Source organism: Accipiter gentilis, chromosome 19, assembly GCF_929443795.1.
Source record: "Accipiter gentilis chromosome 19, bAccGen1.1, whole genome shotgun sequence".
NCBI lineage: Eukaryota > Metazoa > Chordata > Aves > Accipitriformes > Accipitridae > Astur > Astur gentilis.
In genome coordinates, this window is record NC_064898.1 from 24,087,721 (window position 1) to 24,113,602 (window position 25,882).

General features: G+C 42.7%; 1 protein-coding gene across 10 annotated transcripts in view; it reads left to right on the forward strand.

The window, feature by feature from the left end:
- Positions 1-25,882, forward strand: part of TENM4 (teneurin transmembrane protein 4) — a 352,099-nt gene that overhangs the window by 279,158 nt on the left and 47,059 nt on the right. For 7 of the 10 annotated variants that reach the window (XM_049823080.1, XM_049823083.1, XM_049823087.1 and 4 more), the window contains 6 exons: positions 376-643; positions 2,605-2,748; positions 3,754-4,003; positions 6,668-6,688; positions 13,884-14,116; positions 23,018-23,172. In XM_049823080.1, coding sequence (XP_049679037.1) covers positions 376-643; positions 2,605-2,748; positions 3,754-4,003; positions 6,668-6,688; positions 13,884-14,116; positions 23,018-23,172 — 1,071 coding nt within the window. The remainder of the gene's footprint in view (positions 1-375; positions 644-2,604; positions 2,749-3,753; positions 4,004-6,667; positions 6,689-13,883; positions 14,117-23,017; positions 23,173-25,882) is intronic. The other 3 variants (XM_049823082.1, XM_049823084.1, XM_049823090.1) reach the window with 1 other exon arrangement.

Below are 25,882 nucleotides of genomic sequence, written 5' to 3' on the forward strand. Positions count from 1 at the left end.
CCTACCAAGATAAAAGACAGAAAAAGGAAGCTAAACTGATGGGCTGGAATAATCTCAGACCCCAGGCTCCTTTCACCGTGGGTCCTGGGACTCCTTTTAACAGTAAGTCCCATTGTAAACACTGACTTAAATGTGATACTTTGGTCTCCTGTTCTCCCACATAACAGAGATGGAGAAAGAGGGGGGCATTCCTTAGCTTCCACACCTAACCCTATAAATTACATATATGATTTCATACTTGATGCCTACTAGGTGTGTTTTTTCAGAGATGTCTACCAGAGCTTTTATAAAGGTGTGTTTGATAAATTACAGCTTCGCTGCCTCTCCCTGTCTGCTTGCTGCTAATTTAACACCTCCTGGATTGCTTTTCCACAGGCTCTACAGGAAGAGATTAATGTTTCCGGTAGTAAAATAAAAGTGAGTTACCTGAGCAGTCGCACAGCTGGCTACAAATCAGTCCTGAGGATCAGCATGACCCACCCCACCATCCCCTTCAACCTCATGAAAGTCCACCTCATGGTGGCCGTCGAGGGACGCCTGTTCAGAAAGTGGTTTGCAGCTGCTCCAGACCTGTCCTATTATTTCATCTGGGATAAGACAGACGTCTACAGCCAGAAGGTGTATGGGCTCTCGGAAGCCTTCGGTAAGTGACCCCAGGGCTTGTGTCTCTTTTTAGAAGCAGCTAAGTGGCAATGCACAGACCTTGTCCTAGATCGGTATGGTCCAACTGCTAATACATAAAATGGTCCCTGCTGGTTCACTGCTGTTTCCTTGGAGAGGATGGGGCCCAGCTGTTCAGACAGCACACATTTCCCCAGCAGATGAATACTTATCTGTTCTCTGGCTCGTGGCCCAGCAGATATATCCTGAGCTGCTACCATCATATTCATACGGAAGGAATGAACTGGGACCAGAGGCGTTTGTCTGCCTCTCACCTATAGTCAAAAGCTGTCAACGCTGCTTTGAAAGAAATCCCTAGAACTGAGCCCTGATCTCTACTCCTCCTTGTGCCTGACCTTCAGGATTGCTCTAATCTTAGTTTCCCCTTCGTTACCCGTTCAAGAACGCCATCCCAAACTGGGGCGTGGTGGTATTCTCCCTTGTACCTTTGTGCATTCATTTCCATCTGCAAAAGACTGTCAGAAGCTGCAAGGCAGATTTTATCGGCGTACTCAATGGTGGGCCACATCCCCAGCACCAAGCTTTGTGGCCCACGCCACCCGCTCTAGAGGAGCAGAAGCTGAAGTCCCCAGTGGGTCAGGAATTTGCACTGTGGATGAATGCAGGTCTGCAGTGATTGCTTCCCATCTGATCAACAAGGAAAGGACACTCAGTTATGGATCTTCAAACCAGTCTAGTCTAGACCTTTCAGGCTGCCAAGGAAATGATATCAGCAAAATGGGAGAGATCCCAAATGAGCAGATAGAGCTCCTGTTGACAGAAAGATCGTTTGCTGATGCCTCATAGCCCAACCGAAGATAAGTCTCTTTAGAGGAGCTGTAGGGTGCCTTATTTTCTAGGAGGAAGAATAGATGCCTTCCTTTCATGCAGGCTTTCCTTTCCTCTCACCAGTGAATCCTGGAGTGCTCCGTGATGCAGCTCTGCAGCCCCAGAGTACTCAGGCAGGTCTGAGGACAGCAGCATTCAGGCTTTCAATGATTCCCACCTCTAGAACAGTGAAAAATATCAAGCCTTCATTTCCTAAATAACATCTTCCTCTGATACTGTCTGATTCTGCAAAAGGCTATATTTGATGGAAGATCCTGAGTTCGCTTAGTATTCAGCACTTTTCAAGGAGGCTGGGAAACTTGTTAGATCAGACCTTTATTTTTATCTAGTAAAAAAAAAAAAAAAGAGCTATGTAACTACTTTCCCTTTGTGTAGAACTTGCAATTCTGCTCTGCTTCAGCTGTTAGCGCTGAAAAGATCAGGTAGGGCGGAAGAAAAGCAGACCAATGAAACTGGTCCTGCTTCTTCTGAGAAAACCATAAAGGAGTCATTATTCTGGCAAACCCATGATTTTCCTTCTACTGACATCATTTTACTCTTAAGCAACTCCAATGCGTTCGTCAGAGTTACTCCTGAAAGGGTGTAATTAGGCGTCATGGCAAGCAAACCCTTTTCACATTAACAATGACCACAAGTCAACCTGGGCTAAGACTGCTGTCTCTGACGTACTTGCTGCCCCATGCCTCATTTGTATAAGACTTTACTTTCCAAGAAAGGCCTTGATTTTTAGCAAGTTCCTGATATGCAGTCATTGATCACAGACAGCAGATAGGAGTAATGCTCCCATTTAGGAGTCCAGCAGTGGTTTACACTCTCGAATACTCATTGTTTTAAAATATGTCTTTAAAACAGTGCCTTTTGAATATTTAGCACATTTGCCCAACATCTACAACTGTGTTGACCTTTTTAAATGCAGGATGGCCTTTAAAGAGAAAAGTATTAGGACTCTGCATTGTGATGATGGCATTTTAAATGAAATTGTCAGTCACCTGTAGAAATGCTCTTAGAAATGCTCAGCTGAAACTCTGTGTGTGCTAACGGTGTGTTTCTGGGTTACTAATCTGGGGAGGTCTTTTGTTTCTCTCTTGTTTGTAGTTTCAGTAGGTTATGAGTATGAATCCTGTCCTGACTTGATCCTGTGGGAGAAGAGGACAGCTGTGCTTCAGGGTTATGAAATTGATGCTTCCAAACTTGGAGGATGGACCCTGGACAAACACCATGCCCTCAACATACAAAGTGGTAGGTTGTAACACATAACAGGAATAATGCAGTGTTGCAAGGACCAGTTGCTTTCTATTGCTAAGAATTCAAGAAAAAAAAGGAAAGAAGCCTGACCAACACATGTACTCTCTCATGTATTTTACTAACAAATTATTTCTAGTAACTTACATTTAGAAGCAATTTGGTGTGTGTAAATGCAAAAGAAGCTGGCCATCATGAAGTAGTTCAGTGTAGTCATGTCTAACTTTGTAGCGTCTTAAAAGAAGGGTATTAACAAGGAAAATATTCCTAAAATAACAAAAAGGGGACCCTATTCAGATTGGACCTACCACTGAGCATAAATCCACCCAGACTCATCCACCAATGTGCAAGAGTACTTGCAGAAATGAGAAGCTTCATGGCTTACAAGGGAAAATGGAAGGTGCCAGAGACCTTGAAGGCTGTTCAAGACTGCAGCAGGGAGGCTTGAAAGCTGATCAGAACACGTCCAAAAGATGGAAGCACTGTGTCCCTCTGGATGATAGCAGTGATATGGCAGCAGACCTCTAATTCAGCCCACATCACTGCTGAAAACGTTACACTTACAGGGAACATAAGCAGAGCTCCTCTAAAGCTTTGCAGATGAAACATTACTCTAGAGAATGTGCCATGGTCTTCCTGTCCCTTATTTTTCCATGCTCTATGTCATTTCTTTTTTTACCTGGTAGGCTGCAAATTACAGGGCAAGGAGGGACAGAAAGGGCAGGTGAACATTCATGAAATGCTAAAAAGTGTATTTCATTCAAAGGTAAAGACAGTCTTGTTCTCCCTACATACTTTTGTTCTGCAGGAAATGTAATGGGTCTATAAAAAATACTTCAGATAAGAGGCTCACCATCACAAAACAATACTATGAAAGATGATAAACCTCCTTGCTACTTGACAAATACCCCAGCTGGCATCCAGCATTGCCAATTTGTGCTCCCTTTGGTCTCAGTTTCCCTGTCTCTCTTTAATGTCCTTATTACTGTGTTCTCTCTCTAGGCATCTTGCACAAAGGAAACGGGGAAAACCAGTTTATTTCCCAGCAGCCGCCTGTAATCGGAAGCATTATGGGCAACGGCCGCAGACGTAGCATTTCTTGTCCAAGCTGCAATGGTCTTGCAGATGGGAACAAGCTCCTGGCTCCTGTTGCCCTAACATGTGGGTCTGATGGAAGTCTTTATGTTGGAGATTTCAACTACATCCGAAGGATCTTTCCCTCTGGCAATGTCACCAACATACTGGAGCTGAGGTACACTGTGCTGAATGTGGCCATTATAATTATGCCTTTAAGTTCTGCAGAAATCTTATGTAACCAAAAGGGAAATGAGCAAAATTCTTTAAAAAACCACAGCAAAACAGAAAAAAAAGCTGTCCAGATTTGCCTCTTCTGCAACTCTGCTGACTTTGATTTACACCAGAGAAACACAGGCCTAACAAGTTCATCCAGAACTGAATCACACACCAAAAATATTGACACGTTTCTGTGCTGCTAGATCAAACTGTGTTGATGTCTGCCTTTTCATGTTGTTAGAGTCCAGTGGGAATTCTTAAAATTAACAGTCAGCCTCTGAGATAACCTAAACTTGGAAGGACAGAGCACCGATGATGATATGTAGAGGCTAATCAGGACAGATGATCATTCATAATTAAGACAGGATGATCACTCTAGGTAGTCATAGACTGGCTTTTTCTAGTTGTTTTTTGGGGGACAAATGTATCAGCTCCCATCAGTTCCCAACTGAATAGCAGTGTCAGGGTGAACATACAGATGGATGAAAGTAAGTGAAGTATTTCCTTTTAACCCAAAATAACAAAGGGAAAAAAAATATTAGGAGAAATAGGTAGGATGGGGAAGGAACGTCCCTTAAAAACAAGGAAGAGAGGGAAAAGTATAGATTTGTCACAAGTTCTGAGAAAATGAAATAGATTGTGACTGAATCAAAATTTCAAATTGACCTCACTGGGGATATATTTCCTATCTAAAATTTCCACAATGAATACAATTACCCATTTCAAAGTACTGACTTCAAAGGCCTGATTCTGGCGTCTGCGTGGCCAGACAAGACTCACTCCAGGAAAGTCAGTAGAGTTAAATGAGTGTTTCTGAATGAGTCTTTTCTGCTTGAATGGCCTGACCTAAGGTCCTAAGAGGTCAATATGAGGTTAGCATGGTAGGAAGGTTCACATTTCCATTTAACTCTCCAGATCTGGCCTGAAAGTGAGAATCTTCCAGAAAGTAAGAAACTTCCTGCTCTACTCAGACTTAATGTCCTGGCTGCTGAGGACAAAAGTAAGGCTCTGTTTCTGCAAGGACTGCCATGTGGAAGCTTACTAGACAGCTTCCTAGAGCGGCAGGGTCCCATACAGCATTGCCTTTTATTTCCATTTGCTCCACAAGGCCACAGGTAAAAATGAAAGAGCTGATCTGCAGGAAAATTGGTGCAAGATCCCATTAGTCCCTCATTTACAAACACGCCACAGTCATTAGACCTTGATGAAGGTCTTGTTTGGCACACAGAATCATCGTCGTATATCATGGTGTATGAGAAAAGAAATCCAGACAGCCATCACAAGGCTGGCACTTACAGAATAGCTGTCTTGGTATGCTCCCAGGGCAACAAAGAAATCAGGGGGAGTCATTCAATTAGGAAGCCCACAATGAGATGTTTGCAGTCACATCTCGGAGGGCTGGGGTACCTTTTGAGTAAATAAGCAAGAACCTGATTCTTGCTATTCTGTTACATGATATACGAGAACATAATATCTCTCATGTTTGTAAGGTGGGAAGCTGGGATAAATCTTCAGACCTGGTCCACGTTAAAGAATTTAATATTCTTCCAGTGCCAGAAAGTTATTTTAACGACCAAAGGTGAGATTTCCAGAAGAGCCTAGGTGATTTGGGGCCCAAATCCCATTGCAACTGAGTGGGATTAATATCTCATTCCCAGAAGTACAATTTTGAAAACCCGATCCCTGTTTCATTGTCAGTGGAAATACCAGACACAGCGGAGGTTTTGCAGAGTGTTTCCTCATTGGAAAGGAGAAAATTGGAAGCCTTGACAGAGTGGCCTTGCTGGCTTTTGTGTAGAGCCACAGAGTTAAATTTACTCCAGAGTTAAATCTGCTGGAACGATTGCTGCTTCATCTGTGCAAACACTTAGGTTACTGGATCTAATAAACATTTCTTCACTCTGGTGTGCTATAAAGTAAGTGGGTTCGGATGCCGGCTGACTAAAAGCTATTGGGGAAAGCCATTGCTTTTGGACTGAATGGAGTTTGCTTGTGTCTTCTCAAATCAGCATCTCCTTGGAGATTAACACCCTCACTGTTTGGCTTTTGGGTTTTGTTCGGAGGGGTGTCTTGAGTGTAGCGTTCCGTTGCAGAAAGGAAAACAAATGTATTGTGGGTTGCAGATAACTGGAGCTGAGAATGTAACTAGACCCATGAAAAATGTCCAGCTCGGCATAATTTCAGTCCTCTGGGCTAGAGTTCATGAGGTTACGGCAATGAACTGCCACCCATAACTGTGCAACTGTTAAGTTACCTTTGTAAATCACAAAGTATTGCTTTGACTGAGAGTGAAAAAACCTGTAAAGATATCTGCATCTACATATATTTAGCTCAGTACTGCTCTGAATGATAAAGTCTGTCTGGTCCTATCTTTTGCATAAGTGAATAACTCCAAGCAGGTGAGATCACACTTCCTTTGTGATATGCAGCGGTACATAAGTGAGCTCACTGCCAAGTAATATCCAATATAAAATATATCAGTGTCATTCCAGCTAAGTCTTTATTTATTATTGCATTGTATGATACAGTTACTGTCAAGTTTTCAATCTGCTAATAATGCATCGAACTGAGCTGCTAACACCTCATTCTTTCTTCTATTCCCTGCTTTCCTGTCTTCTGTCAGAAATAAAGATTTCAGACATAGGTAAGCCAACCAGTGGAGAATTCTTATGCCGCTCCCTGTCTTGTTGCATGTTGTTACACAGTGAGCCACAAGTGCCATTTCCAGATGATTCAATAGCAAATGAAGCTGGCGTGATTAAAACTGGCGTAGGCAATCAGTCATCAGAACTGGGAGCCATTAATCACGGAGCAGAGTCGCGCAGACTTCTGCATGAGCTGTTATAGCTGTAGACAGGGGAAGTACAGACATGAGAAGCAGCAGGGTAACAAGAGGAGGAGGGTAGAAGGAAAAATGGGTGGGAATTAACCAAGAAAGTAAAACGGGGACAGCGTCAGGGTACAGGTCACTGGAATAGCTAGGAAGAAAAAATAATTCTCATAGGGTGAAATGTCTTCTTTCTGAGTTTTCGGAGTGTAACAGGCGTAATGAAAGGCCATATGTACCCCAGCATCACCCGCTTAGGGAAGTAAGTTTTTGTAATTCTTTGTCAGTCTGAGCTCTTCACAGAGAGCCTTCGCATTATGTGAAAGTATGTCAGGCTCAGATAGGAGGTAGTGCAACTCAGAACCTTAGCCGGGAAATGCAATAAAAAGGGGAAAAAGTAATGACAAGAAAACAAGATGAAAGAGAGACTCCTAAATTGGAGCTTTGTCACTAAGAATATTTGTCATTTGGGTTCACTGGAGTTTCAGTGGGTTTGATCCAATCAGTTGCATTCAGGAAGATGTCAACCTCCTGTCACTGTCTGTGTTTGCAAGGACTTGTCTGGCTCTGACAAGTTTCCTCTCCTTCTCCCCGGTTGCTTTCTAAATTAGAAGTGTAGACTGTGGAGTTGGGATTTTTTTTTGTTTGGTTTTCTTTTTGCATTTGGGATTGGGGATTTTTCTTACTACGTGCTTTTTGTTTACTGTTTCTTTGGCTTCACAGAGGCTGTGCAAAACCACAAATGTTCGGTTTATCTGCATGCCTGGAAATGCAATGGAGTAGCAATGTTTTTTTTGTTTTATTGCCAGAACATTAATGAAGGGCTGAGCTTCCACGGGATAATGGACTGGCCCAAAGTACCTATTAGCAGGGCTGGGAGGTTGGTACACAAGACCTCTGCACTGCCTGTCTTCATCAGGCTGAGTTCCAGCCCCCCAGCTCCTCTTTCACATCATTTGAAGGCAATAGAAAAACTCATTTCTCTTTGGAACAGCCAGGTTGTATCCTTAATGCCCTAGAAATACAGAGCCACTAAGGTGCACCTGCTTTGACAGTGAAGGGCAGCAGCTGAATACCTGTTACAAGAAGAGTTTTTATATATGAAGGCAATAACTGAGTGAAGATATATGGACTGGCCACAAATGCTGCAGATGCCACCAGAGCCTTACGAAGTTGGCAGGGCTTCAGCCTTTAGGCAATTCCTAAAAACTAAGAAACGAAATGAGAGAAAGCCAAGACATGCCTGCTTCAGTGCAGTCCAAAGGGGACCAGTGAGGGAGGAAGGAGGTGAGGAGCTTTAGATGAAATATTCCCATCTGTGACTACATTAAGGGAGTCATCCATGTGAGTTAGCATCTGTTCTGTGTCATTTGCCATAATACTTCTTGTTAGGAAGCTTCTTCGTTTCTGAGCCATAGGGAAATGAGTGGGTGTAGTCTTAGCTAAAGCTCCAGTGCTTTGAGCTCCAGAAGGTCCTAAGCTTGACACCGCTAACAGGCGACAGTTGCAAAGGGTGAGATCCACGGGACTGAATCGTAGAGGCTTGGAAAAGCTGCAATCCATATGCAAAAGCTTCCTTACTTCATGGGAAAGGATTCCTCCCCACCACGTAGCCTGTGGTGAGCTTGATCTCCAGAGGTTCTGGAGCTACCAACTACGAGGCTTGACTCTACGGCACGGCGTAGTGCAGCTGAGGTCTAACTCTGCAACAGCCAAAATGGCTGCGTGTCAACATGGGGGATGTTAGCTAAGCCAAAAAGCGTCACCAAATTGTGATGCCTTCCAAGTTTACGCCCATCTGTCGTTCAGTAATAGATTAACAGGAACTTACTCCAGTGTGCCTGTGTATGGACCTGTCTCGATGGGCTTATAGAAGCTAATGACTTTTTCCAAGCACAGCAATAATAATTCGCAGTTAATTGTCATTATCTTCTCTCTGCAGGAACATGGAGGGTGGCGAGGCATTTCTGTCTTTCAAATATGCAAAAAGTGGCCACACTAAAATATATTGTTCCTTTCTTGTTTCCATTCATACCTTAAAGAGGCAAATCTACAATTAGTGGCAAAGAGAGGTATCTCAGAAAACTGCCCTAGGATCGCATCAAAAGCCCTTTGCAGTGCCTACATTGGCTTATGGCATTGCTACGAAGTTTTATTATGCAGCTTGTGACACTAGAAGAGCTTTAGGCATCACACACAAACTGAAAATACTAAAAGACCAAGTGTAAATTCAGCTCACTGCACTGTGTGGCCTCCTTATGTATTAATCTATTGAATGTCACCCAGGGAAAAAAAGACCAGTACCTCACACAAGCTATAATAAAATCCTCTGTTTGTGAGCTGCAGGGTGCCTAGCATGGAGCCATGGAAACGCAGCCCCACCGAACAAAAAACACTTGGCTGCAGGAATTCGGTAGTTCTTTAGTCACCAGCAAACGCATGTGGCCAGCAAGGCTCAGAGGGGAAGAGGACAGCACAGAAAGTTTTGCGGAGGTGGTTTCATGTCCTTAAACAGAGACATCAGATCCAGAGAAGCCCCAGGGGTTTATTCGGATCCGCTGTTATGGGTAACTAACTTTGGTGATGTGACTGCTCCTGTCTGTTGACCACAGTGGGAGCCAGAGCCATACTGTCAGCGTTAACAGAAGTTGTCCTTTAGAGGAGGTGGTAGATGCCCTTGCATTTGAGAAACTAAGATGCAGTTCATCTCGTAAGATAAATGTTGAAAATAAGTCAGACAAATCATACCCCAGAAGAAGCTATTTCTCTCCACTGCCTGTAAAGGGAGGTAAGGCAGCTGGTTCAGTTGTAAGCAGCCACCTCGTAACCATTTAAAGCTTGGTGAGATGAATCCCCCGGCTTTGAACAGAAGGCAACGACGAGGTGCAGTCTGCTGTGCTGACACATTATAGGTAACCTGCTGAAACCAGGGACCATCTCCCTTTTCTCATCTTGATTGCATAGGGACTGGCTTCCCACTCTGGAGCAGGAGGTTCCTTCCTCAGACTCCTCCAAAACATGGGCTCTGGGCCCAAGGGGATAATACCAACCTTTGCTTAAAGCCTGTGCATCTATTATAGTGCTACAGAAGCAAGCCGCATGAGTGCCGATTCACCCAACTTTTTATCGCTTTCCTTCCTCATGCCTGTGTGTAAAAAGTCACATAAAGCATAAGCACTTTAAAATGGAGTTTGAATCTCTCAACATATCTGCAGAGATCCCCAAATGGTGCTGGCACTATCCTGTCCAAATAATGAAAATGAAAAAAGGGAAGGGACAGGGCAGATGTATGGGATGACCTATATGCAACCCCAAACAACTGGGATCACTGTGAACTTGGAAGATTTTCCTGTGCTTTCCCAGTGCATCACTGTGTCACCACCATACAAGGAAGCAGTATCACCTCCATTTCACTTTGGCCTGCAGAACTTCTGCTTATGAAACTGTCCTTATTCCCAGTAACTACACCATCATGCCCACTAATACCTGCTAAAGTGTCTGTTCTTGGCTAGGGACCAGCGCACCCCATCCCTGCAACTCTGGTTTGTTGCCTCAGGGGCTCAAAATATCAATGCAGTGCTCAGGGTTTCTTCTAAAAAACCTTAATAGCAAAAGGAACGATCTGAATGGGAAATCGGCTCTTCACTCACCACCCTTTTCTGGTGGTAGCAGTGTCAGTATGGGGGATAAATATTCTAAGACTACAAATACTGTAACTGATTAAGTCTTCTGAATAGTAAAAAGACCTGTCTTTTGTTTTGGTCTGTTATCTAAGCAATAAGAGAGGATGAAAGGGGGGAAAAAAAATCTCGGCTTCGCCCCAGGCAGATTTATTTCAGTTGTTGTTCAGTTCAGTCCAATTTGCCACTTGGATTTGCCTATTGATTGTGGCTTTAAATAAAAAGCAAAGCCCCAGTGTTCCCGGCTCTAGTGCTTATGCATTATCACAGATGAAGAGAAGCAGTTTGGGAACTTTTACATTACTAACGTATGTTTATTTAGCATCTCGTATCCTGAAGGATCTCAAAGTGTTAAACAAAAGCTCCAGTGTATAACACTATGCAATTCGTGCAAGGGCAGAGCGTGACGCTTTCCCGGTACAGCGGTGAAGTCTGTCGGCAAGGGGGGTAAATTCCAGCTTGACCATTTTTAACACTTTGTATTTTTCCTTTCCTGCTCCAGAGCATCCCAGGTTAAATACTCCATTGCCTAAGCCATCCCAGGGAGCCTTCCACCCACAAAAGCCCTATATATGGAGCAGGGCATAGGAGAGCATGATAGAGAAGAGACCGTGCTTAAGAAGTCTAGCCGATGAAAATGAACCAGCCCTTCCTATCGCTCACGCAAGGCCGTGCAGCAGAAAAACTATCATTTGTATTCGGGCTGCCCATACCATTAATAACATTAGATTTAGAAAAGTAACTGTATGTCTTAGGAGAGCTTCACTATCAGCTCACCATGTGAAATCCAGACCCAAGTAACCCAAAATTTTAAGTGACCCAGGGTTATTACCGTCCCGTGGGTAGTTTAACCAACGCAAGTTTCTACCTCTACCTCTTCCAAAACACATTTGCTAGTAAAGGTGCGTGTGCCTCTGTGACATCCAGCTATGCAGAGGATTAAAAGTTTAACCAGTCAGAGCTAATTTTTTAATGATTGTGAACTTTGAACTCATCTCTACTTTTTTGCAGCGTCTATATTCAGGACCTCATTAGTAAAACTAAAATTGGGTAACCAGCAGCTACTCAAAGTATTACATTAATACAACAGTTTTTGACTCAGTCAGTAAATTTAGGTGGGGAATACCATTCAGCTTTCCTGCTGGATGAATGTTTTTCTTTTACCTGGTTCCCTGATCCATGGTTAAAAGTAACCAGGATTTGTTTCAGTGTCCATTCTACGCAGGAGATGGGATTAGAAAATAGTTTAAGAACTCTCTCTTCCACTGAAGGTTGTAATCAATAATAAAATCCACCAGAGCGAGGCTATGAAATCCAAAAGTGATAGTACTGGGAGAGGGGAGCAGGAACCTCTAGTTCTGCTATCATTTTTCTCCATCTTTGGGAAAGACATTTGCCTTTGCCCATCTGCAAATGGCCTGCTGTAAGACTCGGTGAAAGCTATCTGTGCTTTCCAGGCAAAGATGCTAAAGAATTGCAAAGTGCCATTAAAAATGTCCTCCTCTTGCCCACCTCCCATGCGAAATAGAGATTATGAACAGCTCAAAAGCTGACTGACATTCAGCTGGGCTTTGTTAGGACAGTCAGTGGAAAATGCAAGACCCTGATCAAAATGGATGATGGATTCCCACAGGTAACTTCTTCCACCAGGGTTGAAGCCACTTGCTTAGTGTGAGTGACATGCAGGTAAATGAAATAACACCCTACCAGCCTGCTGTCATTGGAAAGGAATACAGATGGAGACTGAACTGTCAGGCGGGAGCTGTCTTGAAGGTCAGAGCATTTTATTTAGCAAGAATCAGTGTCATTTGTGGAGATGAAATCTGTTCGGACTTTAATAGGATAAATCACAAGGGATATTCCAGAATAAATCAGAAAGGCTTTTTTTTTTTTTTTTTCCCCCCAAAGTATTAAGTAATTTGAATGACGAATCAACTTATGGCTTTTTAAAGCAGAGAATAATTCAGTAGTTTTTATGGGTCTGAAGAAGGGTTAATTTTCCTAACATAAAGGTTGAAGGAGAGAGGAAATTTCTTATTATGAGGGATAGAGTCAACTGTGATCGACACTCAGGTTTCTAACCACTTTCTCCTGGAACAATTCCACTAAGTGCAAAATTGTGAACTATGGCCTATACATTTAATATGAATTCTTGGGACGTGATGAGTTTGGACAGCTTGAATATCTGGAGAAAAGTAGAGACTTTTTCATACTGGTTCTAATTACTACTTAGCCTTTCTTAGAAGGAGGGAGACCTGTGTTCAGGCAGCGGGTGTTACAAGTTTAATCTGTTGGCTTCAGGCTTAGAACAGATGCAGCTCAATACGCACTAGTAGCAAACACTTAATAAAAGAAGTTAATAAGTTTAGTATCTATATTAAACTATAGACAGAATCCTTGAAAGACAATTTTTTAAATTGTGTCTAAACTCATCCGGTTGTTTTTTCTGGCCAGTCCCATTGTATGCTTTCCATAAAGTGGATGCTAGATTGTTCATTTCTTCACTCTTGGGCTCATTTAGTGTTGTAGTCATGGAGCTAAAAACATTCTCTTTCTGTCCGCTCACTCCGTTTTCTCAGCCACCCTTTCTTGTTTTCATGGAAGCAGTGAGTGAGTGGGGTTTAACAGGGGACTGATGTTCAGGTTCCTCAGCCCTCCTCCTAGTTCATGTTTTACTTAGGGCAAAATGTGGCACTCCGAGGACCATTTTGTTTCTCTCTTCATTGAGGTCCAGCTGAATTCAGTGGCAGGACTTCCCCTAATCTCCATGAGAGCAGGGCAGGACTCTAGAGTCTTTGCTGGAGTCAGCAAAAGCACCAGATCAGCATTGATGCAGTGGTCTTGGAGAGCATATCTTGGGAGTCTGCTGTGGGATTTTTGTATTGGGGTCTCACTTGGGAGGGCAGATTTTTTTAATTTTTGTTTTCTTTGTTTTCTGCCCCTAGTATACTATGCTTTCCCTTCACTTTCTGGCACTGCACTAACACCAGTTACAGAACTAAGTCTATATTAAGTAAATTAAGCAAACTCAGGCACTGGGATTCAACCTGTAGTAGTTCCTGGCATGATTTTGGCTCAGGCCAGCGAGCCCTTTCCTTTGGTAGCTGCCCTCCATGCCAGAGAGCACCCCAGGCACAGCTATTGGTAATAGATGTAGCTCAGGATCCTGTGCTGTAACACACCATATCCTAACACCGTCAAATACAGCACTGCTTCACTTTCCCAGTCTGTCTGCCCTGTGCATTTTTATTCTCTAAAGTGCTTGCATTTCCTGTTGACTTAAAGAAACAAATCATCCCAAAAAATAATAACGTCGTACCCTTGTTTTTCAGCCACAGCCCAGCTCATAAGTATTACTTGACCACAGATCCAATCACCGGCTCCATCTACCTCTCCGACACCAACAGCCGACGTATCTATAAAATCAAGTCAACCACATCAGTGAAAGACATTGTGAAGAATTCGGAGGTCTTGGCTGGAACTGGGGATCAGTGCCTGCCGTTCGATGATACCCGCTGCGGAGATGGAGGCAAAGGCACTGATGCTACCCTTACAAATCCCAGGGGTGAGACTGCTTCTTCTCCACAGGCTTTTTTAAAGGGGTCTTTTTGAAAGGGACTTGTTTAGTCATGCCGGAGACTGCTCTCCTCTCCAGTTCAGAAAATGCCCTCTGATTTTGCAAGCCTTCCCCAGTCAACCCACAAACACATCCTAAGAGCTTGCCTCTGGAAATGAGTGGGTATGTCTTACCCTCAGCCAGTCCTGGTTCTTCTTAGTGAGGTGGCGGGGAGAAGTGCCAAACCAGAGGGGTGTAGTGATGGGCACATGTCTAAAGGGCAATAGAATAAATCCACCCATCAATTTTATACCCACTTAGCCACTGCTCCTCCTTACCAAATAACAGTGTTTGGTCCTTCCCAATCTGGACTGGATTTACTTACGTTCAGTTCACTGAGTCTTTCCTGGCATTAAAAAATTAAAAAGCTCTATAAGCATTGCTATAGGTATAAAATAGCAACAAAACCAGCACACAGCTCAGTGATACGTAAATTGAGGTTTATACATTGACATTACATATTATGGCATCCAGCTTACATGCTATAGCGAGTTCGATATGGGAATGGTCTAATTCAGCGTGACTTCACCTGGTTCCTGATTAGCTTACTTAAATGTGATAAAAGCACAGTCAAATCAGAATGAAAGCATCACACAGCCTTCATGACTGTGAACTAAATTGTTCAAAACAGGTTTAGCCAAACATATGCAGTCCTGTGTGTAGCCAAGACTTCAGTCTGGCAGTCTCAAGGTAACAAGCTCTGCATATGGAGGATGTCGCTCCTCCCAGCTGTCCACAGCTCCTTGGAAAAAAACACACAGAGGCTGTAGACATGAGGTGGAAGATCCTGTTGGTATACACACCTTCTGCAGTGTTTGTGAAGAGGGGCAAGAAGGACACCCATGCAGGAATGCTTTTCGAAATGTGGCATTTTTACCTGTTGTATGTCTTCTTGCCCAGTTGTTAGGATTGCGAGGAGTTATTTATAGGTTCTTGGATTCGTCATCATTGTGCTGCAGGTTTCCTTTTTCCTTCCATCTGGGAGTGGTAGCTCCCTCCTTCCTCACCACAGCAATTTCCAAGCCTATCCCAACCTGTTCGTAAAGCAAGCCCTCAGCAAAACCTGGGCATCCTTTAACAAGTTGTTTCACAAAGAGCAGGCAAGAAGAAGACAGCTGAGCTGTTGTTTCTCTTCCTGGCTAGCCTTCTCAGGAAGTTATTTTTCTTGACAAAGAGATGACATTATTGTTAATGAAACCAAGAAACCCAAACTGATTTAGTGACCCTTTTGTGTCAGCTCTAGTTGTGGGGTTTTTTTGGTTTGTTTTTTTTTGTTACATGTCGGCTAGTTGTTTCTTGGCAGAATGCAGAAAGATATACCTTGGGAGACCTGGTTTTTGCCAAAAAGCACTGAAAGCCAAACTGCTACCCTTGTAATATTCAAAGGGCCCAGCATGGTTTCCAAGCAGTCCAGAGTCCCATGAGGTGACCATTATATGGGGATAAAGTATTGCCAGGGGCACAGATAGAGAAATGGAACAGCTACCTGTGGTCAGGTTGCAGTGTAGGAACTGTCTCACTGAAATGAGAGGGCTGAGTGAAAAGAAAATTAAAAGTGACTTGAGCAGAGAGATTCAGAAAGTCCAGCAGATGAGTCATGAGATCAGGGAATCCAGAAATCTGTAATCCAATTTTCTACATCACTTTGATGTTCAACCAGTGAAAAAAACAACAACAACAAAAACCCCAAACAAAACAAAACAAAAACCACCAAAAAAACAACCCACAACTTCTGTTGGACCTCTGTTCTCCTTTGTACAAGATAAGAGGAATATTATTCATTTCCCTACATGGGTGGATGTTGCAAGTTTTAGATGAATTATGTTTCTGCTTTGCTGTGGGAAACAGAGCTCTAGAGTTCAAAGCTTTGAGCACTGAAATCCTTCTTGTTGGCAATTCAAGCTCTCAGGAGGCTGTTCTTGCACCTCAATCATATAACAGCAAAATGCATGCATTCATTCCTCACAGCTCTGAAATTTCACAAAGTAGAAGTAAATTGAGGGTGAAAGAGGAAATGACACAAAGCAAAATGGCAACAAGTAAATAATAATCCAGAAAGTCCACACTGCCAAGGGAAAGTTTGTAAACTGTGTTCCCTGATCTGCTTCTAGCCTGAGTTTGCAAAGTCTGCTGAGACAATAGCTTTGGCAGGTGTGCCTCACTTCCCATTCACCTCAATAAATGATTAACAGTGAAAAATCACACTGACAATGCAATGTCAGCATTGTTTATACCTTCACGGTGGTTCATTGTAGCAGAAAAATCCAGCAAATGCTATTCCTTCATGTGATTGTGTTTCATAATAGGTCAAAATAAAGATGATTTATTGTACAAGTAACCAGTAGTCCTCAGGTTACCCTCTGCTTCCCTGTCTTGGCAGGGGAATAAACACTTATAAGCGAAGGGTCAGAGGAAATTAGGAAATGATTCTGTAGCTTTAGAGATATCAGCTGGCCAGGGAAGGATTTGGAAAGTTCAGTTCTTCAAAAATCACCACTCTTCACGGGACTCTACTTTTTAAGGCCAAAGCTTTTTTTTTTTTTTTTTTTGTCTAAAGATAATTGCTTCATGCAAAGTAGGATTTGTGTGCACTTGTTCAAAAATTGTAAGGAAACAAGGTCTTGTCTCCACTTTCATGAAGTTTTAATTAGCTGGTATTTACAGCTTGCTGGAAAATATGGAGGGAATACACTCCTGCCAGATGAAAAACAGCAGTTCATAAAGACTGGAGGGTCAGTTGTGAGGTGTCAACATATAGTTTTGCATCTACCTTTAGCCTCTTGAACTAGTCAAGCATCTAGTCTAAGCAGATTTTTTTGGCTCTCTTCTTAGTGGAAAGAAACTCGGACCCTGAAAGTGGTTCGTTCTATGCCACCATACATGTCCAAGTTAGGATGATCCACATTCTGGGAGCGCTGATCTGCTCCTGGAGACGATAGCCTGAAGGATGAGGTCCCACCCAGCGAACAGAATGGTTCTCCAGTTTCTCAGCAGCAGCCTTTTCCCCACAGTTTTGATCATTCTTCCAGTCCCCACCTCACCTCCCATTACGTCGGAGTGGATATTATCATAGAATCGTAGCATCACAGGGTAATTAGGGTTGGAAGGGACCTTAAAGATCATCTCGTTCCAACCCCCCTGCCATGGGCAGGGACACCTTCCACTAGACCAGGTTGCTCCAAGCCCCATCCAACCTGGCCTTGAACACTGCCAGGGATGGGGCAGCCACAGCCTCTCTGGGAAACTTGTTCCAGTGTCTCAACACTCTTGTAAAAATAATTCTTCCTTATATCCAATCTGAATCTACCCTCTTTCAGTTCAAAACCGTTATCCCTTGTCCTATCAATACATTTCTGAAGTACTTTCTGGATAGAGGTTCTTGTCTCTCTCCACTGAAGGAGAAAGAACGCCCTTTAGATGATCAGCTTAGACAAGAAATCAGGAGGGATAAAACCTACCCCAGGAATTTCACCCTTCCCCTGTCTTTGGCTTCTCTGATAAAGGCAAGCTATACAAACAGAAGACAGGTAGATCAACAGATACAACAGTGGTGGCAGTTGTTTGGTCAGGGTATTTATCACAGTTATTAGGAACAGGCCTGATGCTTCCAATTCATTTGCCACAGAACACAGCAAAGCTTTCAGATGCTAATGAATTTCAATATATCGTTGCAAATTAAAGTGTTACCACTTTCTAATTATCATCTGCTAATAATGATCCTCTTCTACAAGCAATCTAAAGAAAAATTAAAACTCCAGCTTGTCAGAGCATTTTTTTTCATCTGAGTACTCACCAGTGGTTCTCCTCGGGAAAATGTTGTGGCAGAGAAATTACCAAGGAGCCTGCAATTAAAAGAGATTGCAGTGACAAGTCTGACACAATAGGAAGAAGGTTTCAGAAGGGACGTGGGGGGGAAGGGGGCATCTCATTCATTTAGCACCACAAAAACAATGCAAAATGAAGTAATTAATTTGGGGACAGATTGCTTCCTTCACTGTGTCCTGCTGAATGTGTAAACAAAATCTCAGTTGTTCACTAAGTGTTCATGTGTTCGACAGAATTAAAAGAAGAAACTCAACCCTCCACAATCTGTTAACATTTTTATTGTCAAATAATAACGTAAGGGCCACTTCAGGGAATACCAGAGGCTGACTGAATAAAATATCTTGTCCCTTACTGTGGCCAGAAAAGACACGTAGGAAGGGGGCAGTAATAGAGTGGTCTTTCCCTGCTAACACTCCAGATTCTAGTCATAGACATTCAGGGCACTTTCTGAAGATCTTGCGCCTGGACCTGTGCTTAGATGCCACCATCAATTTGTCTGGAAACCTCTCTGAACACTTAGTTTTTTCCTTGCAGACATCCTGTGCTAATGTTTTCCACAATTTTTTAGCCACAGCATGAAAATTGTGGTCTTTTTGATGCCAGATCATTGTTTTCTCTTCTCTCTGGGCCTTTCCTAATCCATTCCTATCTTCTAGCTCCCTCCTTGACCACTACTGAGCACAAAGCTGATCTTTGCAGAAAACTTTTCACAGGAATTCTGAAATCTTTTTCCTGTGAGCTATTTTACAGCTTGTCATTGCATATGCGTAGTTAGGTTCACTCCTTCCCCTGTGAATTCCTCTGTACTTATTGACATTGATTTTCATCTGCCATTTTATCACTCAGTCATTCAGCATCCAGCCAGTCAAGAAAGCTCCAAATTTGGATTCCTTTAGCACCTACTTTTTACTTAAAAGAGTTTTTCCCCCTTTTTTCCCTAAGTAGAGCTACATGTGCAATGCAGTCACTTTTAGCAGTTCGTCTTCTAGAACAAAGTCACCGTGTCCCAGTAGCTATTTGCAGTGTAACGTTCTGCTGGCACCTTTTCGCACTACAAGGTCCTGACATTTCAAGCAAATGTCTTCGCATCACAGCTTTCTACCAGCACAACTCACTGGTGTGATGCACGTGGTGCTACAAGCCCTTGTTTCTTATGGGATCTTCGACTACCCAAGAGGAGCCAGCATGATTTCATAACGTATGTATTTCATACCTCAGAGCTGAAAGTTTGGATCTGCAATGCTACCTGGGTAGTGGCAGCAGATGTTTTCTCTCAGTAACTGTGAGATTGAACTTCAAGCTGTATGCTGAAAATCTTTAATTCCCTTATGTTCCTATGGAAACATGAGAGGAGCCTTCTGCCAAAGCAAGCCAAGGCCTTTGGCTTTACACGCGTGACATGTGAATTACCCGTTTCTGTGCCCATTTGCAGGAGCCAGCTCCCAGCACTGGAACTGCGCCATTATCAGAAAGGAAACACAGAAAGGTCCAATCTAACCTCTACAATCTGCTGCAAAGAAACCGTGATGTTTCTTTCCCTCTCCGCAGAAGTCATCCAACCAAAGACACTCGTCTGTGGGAGAGCAGGGCTCCTCTCCATAATTAGATTTGAATCCAAGACAATCAGCTAAAGTCAGGAAGGGATTGGAGCAGTTGCTGTGTGAGGAGCATGTGCAAATGGGAATTTAGGGCTTTGACAGACTGCAAACTCTGTTAGCCTGCAGAACGTCTTAGGAAATGCAAGGCAATTGAGATTGCTTAGCCTCCGTGAAAGAGGGATAAGCAGAGGAGTGCTCTGTGATAAGAACACATGCACATGCCATTGCCCTGGAGCAGGATGATAAGTGGTAACTTTGCCATCCCACTTTAACTTCTTTGGGTGTGCAAGCTCTTTGTCTAAGCTGGAATGCAAAATAAAGTTGTGCTCTATCAACTCATCAGAGCTGGCTTGAGAGCCGAAGTACATACAAGTTATTATTACTCTAACTGGTTAATCAGACCAGCCATCAGACCTCAGCATTGAACACTGTGAGCGACTGTCAGCAGACGCTGCTGATAAGTCCCATCCAATACATATGGAACTAGCCAAGAGAAAAAATTCTGCCTCATTTAAAATCACATTATCCAGCCTGACACCCTTCACTAGCTTTTGGCCTGTCACACAGACTAATGGACAGGCACCCTGAAAAACACTCGTTGTGAACCTAGGAATGGATAAGAGCCTCTTGTGTTTGACAAAAGCCAATTAAGATCCACTAAACCTTCTATCATGCCTCTTCTGAAAAAAACACATCTACCGTATCACTTAAAGAGCTCAATTGTATTCCTGGTGGTCAAGCAGATGCCAGCAAACATTCAAGAACTTGCCATTCGGCAGGCAAAATAATTAGAGGAGCAGTAACCTTCAACAGCAGATGCCAGTGACGGGTGACGTGCCCATATCCCGGATGACACATTGAACAGGGCACCAACGAGGGCACAAGGCTGACAGATCTCATGGCAGGTGAAGACAACTTCCAGAAAGCCATGGATGCCAGGGAGATATTGATGCTTATACTGCCAGATCCTTCTGCAAGCTTTTGACAAAGTGCTACTATCCAGCTGATGGGTTTATATTGTATAATGAGAATAAATGGCCACCACTGCTGTGGCTTCTCCTGTAGCATTCAGATGTGCAACAGGTACCTGCCGCTCCTCTTCGAGGTTCTTGTTTCATGGCCCTGCACAGATCAGTCCTATCTCGGCATGAATTAAACACAGGTATTGGAATGTAGGACTTGAAGCAATCTTTTGGGTCATTTAGTCATCATATATTATCTCAGCAATACTGCCGTATAATCCCCTCCAAAATTAATGAACTTCGTCTTAAAAGCAGCAAGTAATTTTTTCCTCACTGCCCTAGAGGCTATTCTGAAACTGCGCTGCTCGGATGGTCAAATACCCAATCCAGGTCAAAATGACGCCCTTCAGACAGGGAGATGCTACAAAGAACAAAGGAAAATGCTGGGTTTACCTCCTAGCAAAAATACATAGCTCCCGTTCAACTCAGTGACCTGAAACATCAGTTCCCTGACTCCTAACTGACTTGGAATCAAGAGGTTGCAACCCTGTCCGAATACCTTCCTTTACCTCAGCTCAATGGAGAAGTTTGTTCTTTCTCTCAAGCAATGACCTAGTCCTGAGCTTTTCTTGCCATTACTTCCAGGCTAGATTATCTTCTGTAGATTTCTGTATGGCCAGATATGTTATGTTTTTCCGTGTATCATCCACCTCCATGGCTTCCAGCCCATGCAGTAGTTACAGCGCTGGCTGAAGGCCATGATTTTAATTGCCAAAGCAATCAGGGGATTAGTCCCTGCTACATGAAAATCTAAAATTTTTGATCTGTGAGCTGCTGCATCTGTACTTCACAGCATAGCTCACAGTGGATAAAGACTGAGGGTAAATGTTTCAAACAAGGGATCTGGCTGTAAAACAGCGTTTTGGAGAAACACAAGATCTGATTGCTTCTCAGAAATATTCTCAAAGCTTTCTCTCTGAAACAGATTTTCCATCATTTCTGTCACCATGATGACAGCCAAAAAAACATTTCAGTGAGGATTCATCTCACTAATTTAATCTGTCTACAGTATAAATGTTTCCTTTGGAGATATTTGCTGTAGTCTCCTTTTATAGTCAATGGGGAGGAAAAGGTGTTTCTAGCAGGATTCATATAATCTCTTTTGGATATCTGCTTTAGGGTGGTATGAATTGCACCCTAGAAGTAGGTATTTCTCTCCACTGGAAAAGCTCCAGATACTTGCTTGAAAGAACAGTGCAGGTGTCAACTTTTTTCCCAAGTGATTGCTACGCTGCTAGCAAAAGAAACCAAACAGGAAGACCCTACTATTCATATATTCTAAGCAGAATTTTCACTTGCATAGAAAAGGGTGTTACAGGCTTCTACATTCTTTAACTGTTCCTTACATTCTTTTAGTGTCTTTAAGACACTCAAATATGCTGAGCGGCATTCTGCCACTGTAGGGTAGATGAGATGGATGACTCTATTAGTATCTGTGGAGTTACTTTTAATTTATACTAACATAAAACAGAGGTGAATGGGGCCCTTAAGTTCTTATTCCTGCCTTAGTCATGGACTTTCTCTGTGACCTTGTGAAAATTGCTTTATCTGTTATTTTCCCGATATGTAAAATTAGGATGATCACACTCACAGACTGCTATGAGGTCTAATTAGTAAGTGTAAAGCACCATGAAATCCTCTGATGGAAGATGCTAGTATAGCTAGCTTGAGATAAAGAGGATTAAAGGAGGTTGTGCTAACATAACAAATACTTGAGAAATGATGCTTAGGGGGAAGTGAAATGGCACATATCTGCAGGTGAGGCAACGAGAATCAGCAGTCTGTAACTGTTGTCAGCAGACCTCAAATCCACTGACAGGAGTATGTCTACAAAGGAGGTTTGGACAATGAAATTAATCACCTAGCAGAGTTCAGAAACAGGTGAAATACTATAGATTAGTAGGATTATCCTAGGAAAAACCCTTCCACATTTATCCATCTGGAATTTGATTGACCTGATGGATCTTCACAGCCTTTTCATCACCATTTACGGAAAGAGTCACCAGTGTAACATTTTCCTATGCATGGCTTAATATTCATACCATGAGCAATAACACCATGTTTCTGAACATGCAAGACCCGTAGTTATTAGAAAACCTTTTCCTTTCGGCAGTTCACCGTATGGCATGCCCTTTTCCAGAAGTGAGCAGGGATTTTTAAATTGCATCATATGCCAGTTGGAAGTGCCTTCCATGGAATGGTCCCAGTTCAAAGCTCCTGATAACCAGGACTCCCGCATGCCCAACTCTCATCTCATCCCTTTTGAATGCCATAAAATATATTGCTGCCAACCAAACCAGCAGTCTTACTCTTCCATGAGCATCAAACCAGACACTGTCTTCTATTCATCTCATAATTGTCAGGTTGCCATTACTTTCTGACTGTCTTGCTTTTTTTCTCCTCAGGCATCACTGTGGACAAGTTTGGGCTGATTTACTTTGTGGATGGCACTATGATCAGGCGGATTGATCAGAATGGGATCATCTCAACTGTGTTGGGTTCCAATGACTTGACATCGGCTCGGCCTCTCAGCTGTGACTCTGTCATGGACATTTCTCAGGTAAGATGACATTTTGGTTGGGTTTCTACAGAATAGAAGCCTATGCCTTCACTCTAGCTGCATGTCTGTGTGCCTCTCGAGGTTTGACAAAGAGGTAAGGGCTCAAGGAGAATTACATCTCTAGGTGTTTTGAAATATGAAAATGACTGGGTCAAAAAGACAGATCCTATAAAGACTGAAGGAAAGACCTAACTCAGACATCTCTGGAAGGAGAGATTTTAAAGATGTCCCAGCCCCAGAAGAGACTTCTTTCAGAGCTCCCAGTCAGCTGGGAGACACAGATTCCTGGGAAGCCAGGTTTCATTAGGCTTGTTTCTCAAGAAACTAGTTGCTTTAAACTAAAAAGACCAGGCAGCTGTACTCATTTTAGCAGGGCTATATGCCATGCTCTGTTATAACAACTTAGCTAACCATGGGTTTTTTTCTTTGCTTCCCCCCATCCTAATTTGGCCCACCACAATTTTAGACCTGAATCAAATTAACATCTAGGAAACACTGATTGGAGGCTGTGGTGCCAAAATTAGCAACAGCAGGAAAACAAGAATCTTGAATTGCATCAGATTGCAAATTGGTTGCAGCTACCATCATGCTGGGCTTTTAAGTCCTGCTGCTTAAAGGTGGAGAGAAAAAAAAGAAAAGGGAGAAAAAGAAATCTCAGTTTGATGATTGCTTTACTTCTGGATGGTGCAGAAGAGAAATCTGTTACAGCCCAGCACTCGATTTTGTGGGGCACTGGCCAACCTGTCAAATTGTGCCAGTTTAGAACTAGTGTCCCTTGAAACCTTTGTGCCACTTCTTGTTTGCCTGGCTAGAGGAATATTGCCCTCTCCTATGAAAATATAGATCATAGCTGGAGGGCTAAGTACTGTTATTCAGCCACAATAGGTATCAATGGGGTTTCCTTTTTGTAACTACCTAGATAATTTCCGTGCTCCCGTATGGAATCTGTTCTTCTTGGTTTTCCCTCTAATTTGAAAAGATTATTCTTGCTTCTTTGCAACTGGTTCCCACTGTCCTCAATTTATGGACAAGCTGAAATTATGAGTTTAAAAGCTCTCATGCCTTCTAGAGAAGCAAATTTTGCCAGCTAAAGGCCATCTTGTAGAATGTTTCTCATCTTACAGGCTTAGTTTTTTCTTTATCTGAATTTCAGAGGCAGTTACAAGAAGACCATTGTGGGTTCAGGCTTTAAAAAACATTTTCTCACAGGTTATGTGGCTTGCATGCATACCAATGTCATATTTAAATACTTCTGTCATATTTAAATACTTCTGAAATGAGCTAAAATGTACCAGCTGAAGAGTCTTTCTTTCCCTTCATAAAATGACAGTAGCCATTTTCAGATTAACCTGTACTGTGACGGACAGATTAACCAGTACTGTTTTGGACAGACACACCAAAGACAAGTTTAATTAAAAAAAGACAAAACAAAAACCAACCCAAACCAGGCAAAGAAAACCCAGCTTGGGAAGTAGCTTTTCATCATTTACAGTGGCTACAAGGGTCTTTTCTGTCAGGTTCCTGAGGTTCCCTGGGACATGAGGACATGAAATATTTAGCTGCCAATGTTGACAAGGAATGGTTTTTAAGAAATTGAAAATTCCCTTGTCAGTTCAGAATAAACTCTGCTCTTGATGCTAACTCAAGGCTGCGGAGCTTAAAGACCACTGGAAGGGATGGAAGCATGCATTATTAAAGAGAAAACCACAGGCTATAATGTTTTACCACAGGAAGGGTTAAAATAGGCCAAGAGCTGAGAAAAGGAAAGAGATTTTGCAAACAGAGAACCAGAGTAGACAGAGCTCAGCACACTGCTTGGCCATGAAAATGAGCTTCACAAGCCCAGCCGTTAGAAGGCACAATGAACTAAATACCTTGCATCTGATGCTCTTTAAAAAGAAAAAAAAAAAAAATTAAAAAAATGAAAAGGGACTTAAACATGAATAGAAGCATCAAAAGTAAAGCAGGGCTGTGGCAGAGATGTTCACTTATAGGCTTTAAAAATAGGACTCTCCTGTGTGCCTCTAGATCTTACCTGGTCTCTTCTTGCTCTTGGTTTTAAATAAAATCACAGTGAGAGATGGTTTGCTGGACTTGAGCCTGCTGGCATCTATTCCTCCTCCTTCCAGTAAGGTTGCCACTTTATATATGCAAAATACCCCCCCCAAACTTAGACACCTCAGACAAATGAGAAGAAGCAGCAATTGAGATGGATGGTGAGAGAGGAAGGTTTGAAACAAAGAGAGAGAGATCCTGGAACTGAGCCTTGAGGGCCTTGAGTGTGCCCAGATCCCAGAGCTTTCCGTCACGGCACATCATGCTGTCGGGTACAGAGAAAAAAACACACGGGTGCAGGGAGAATGGCACAAAATGGCCAACTTCTCAGTTAACCACCAGATATCAAGTCCATCTGCTCTAACTTAGAGTGGCCTGGCTGACTGAAAGGGAGTATGCAACTCCCTTTGTAACTAGTTAAAAATCTATTTAAAAGCCTGACTGGAGGTGACCAAGGGCATTCTTCACAGTTGTTCATTTCCAATCACCCTTCACACCTCTACTATGGGTAAGATGCACCATTAGGAAAACATTTGAGCATTGGTTGGTTGACTTTTTTTTTTTCCTATACAAACTTGAAGTAAAATAAAATAATCAAAAAATGCGCACCTTACAGTTCTTTATAAAAAAAAATTAAATTACCCTGAATTCTGTT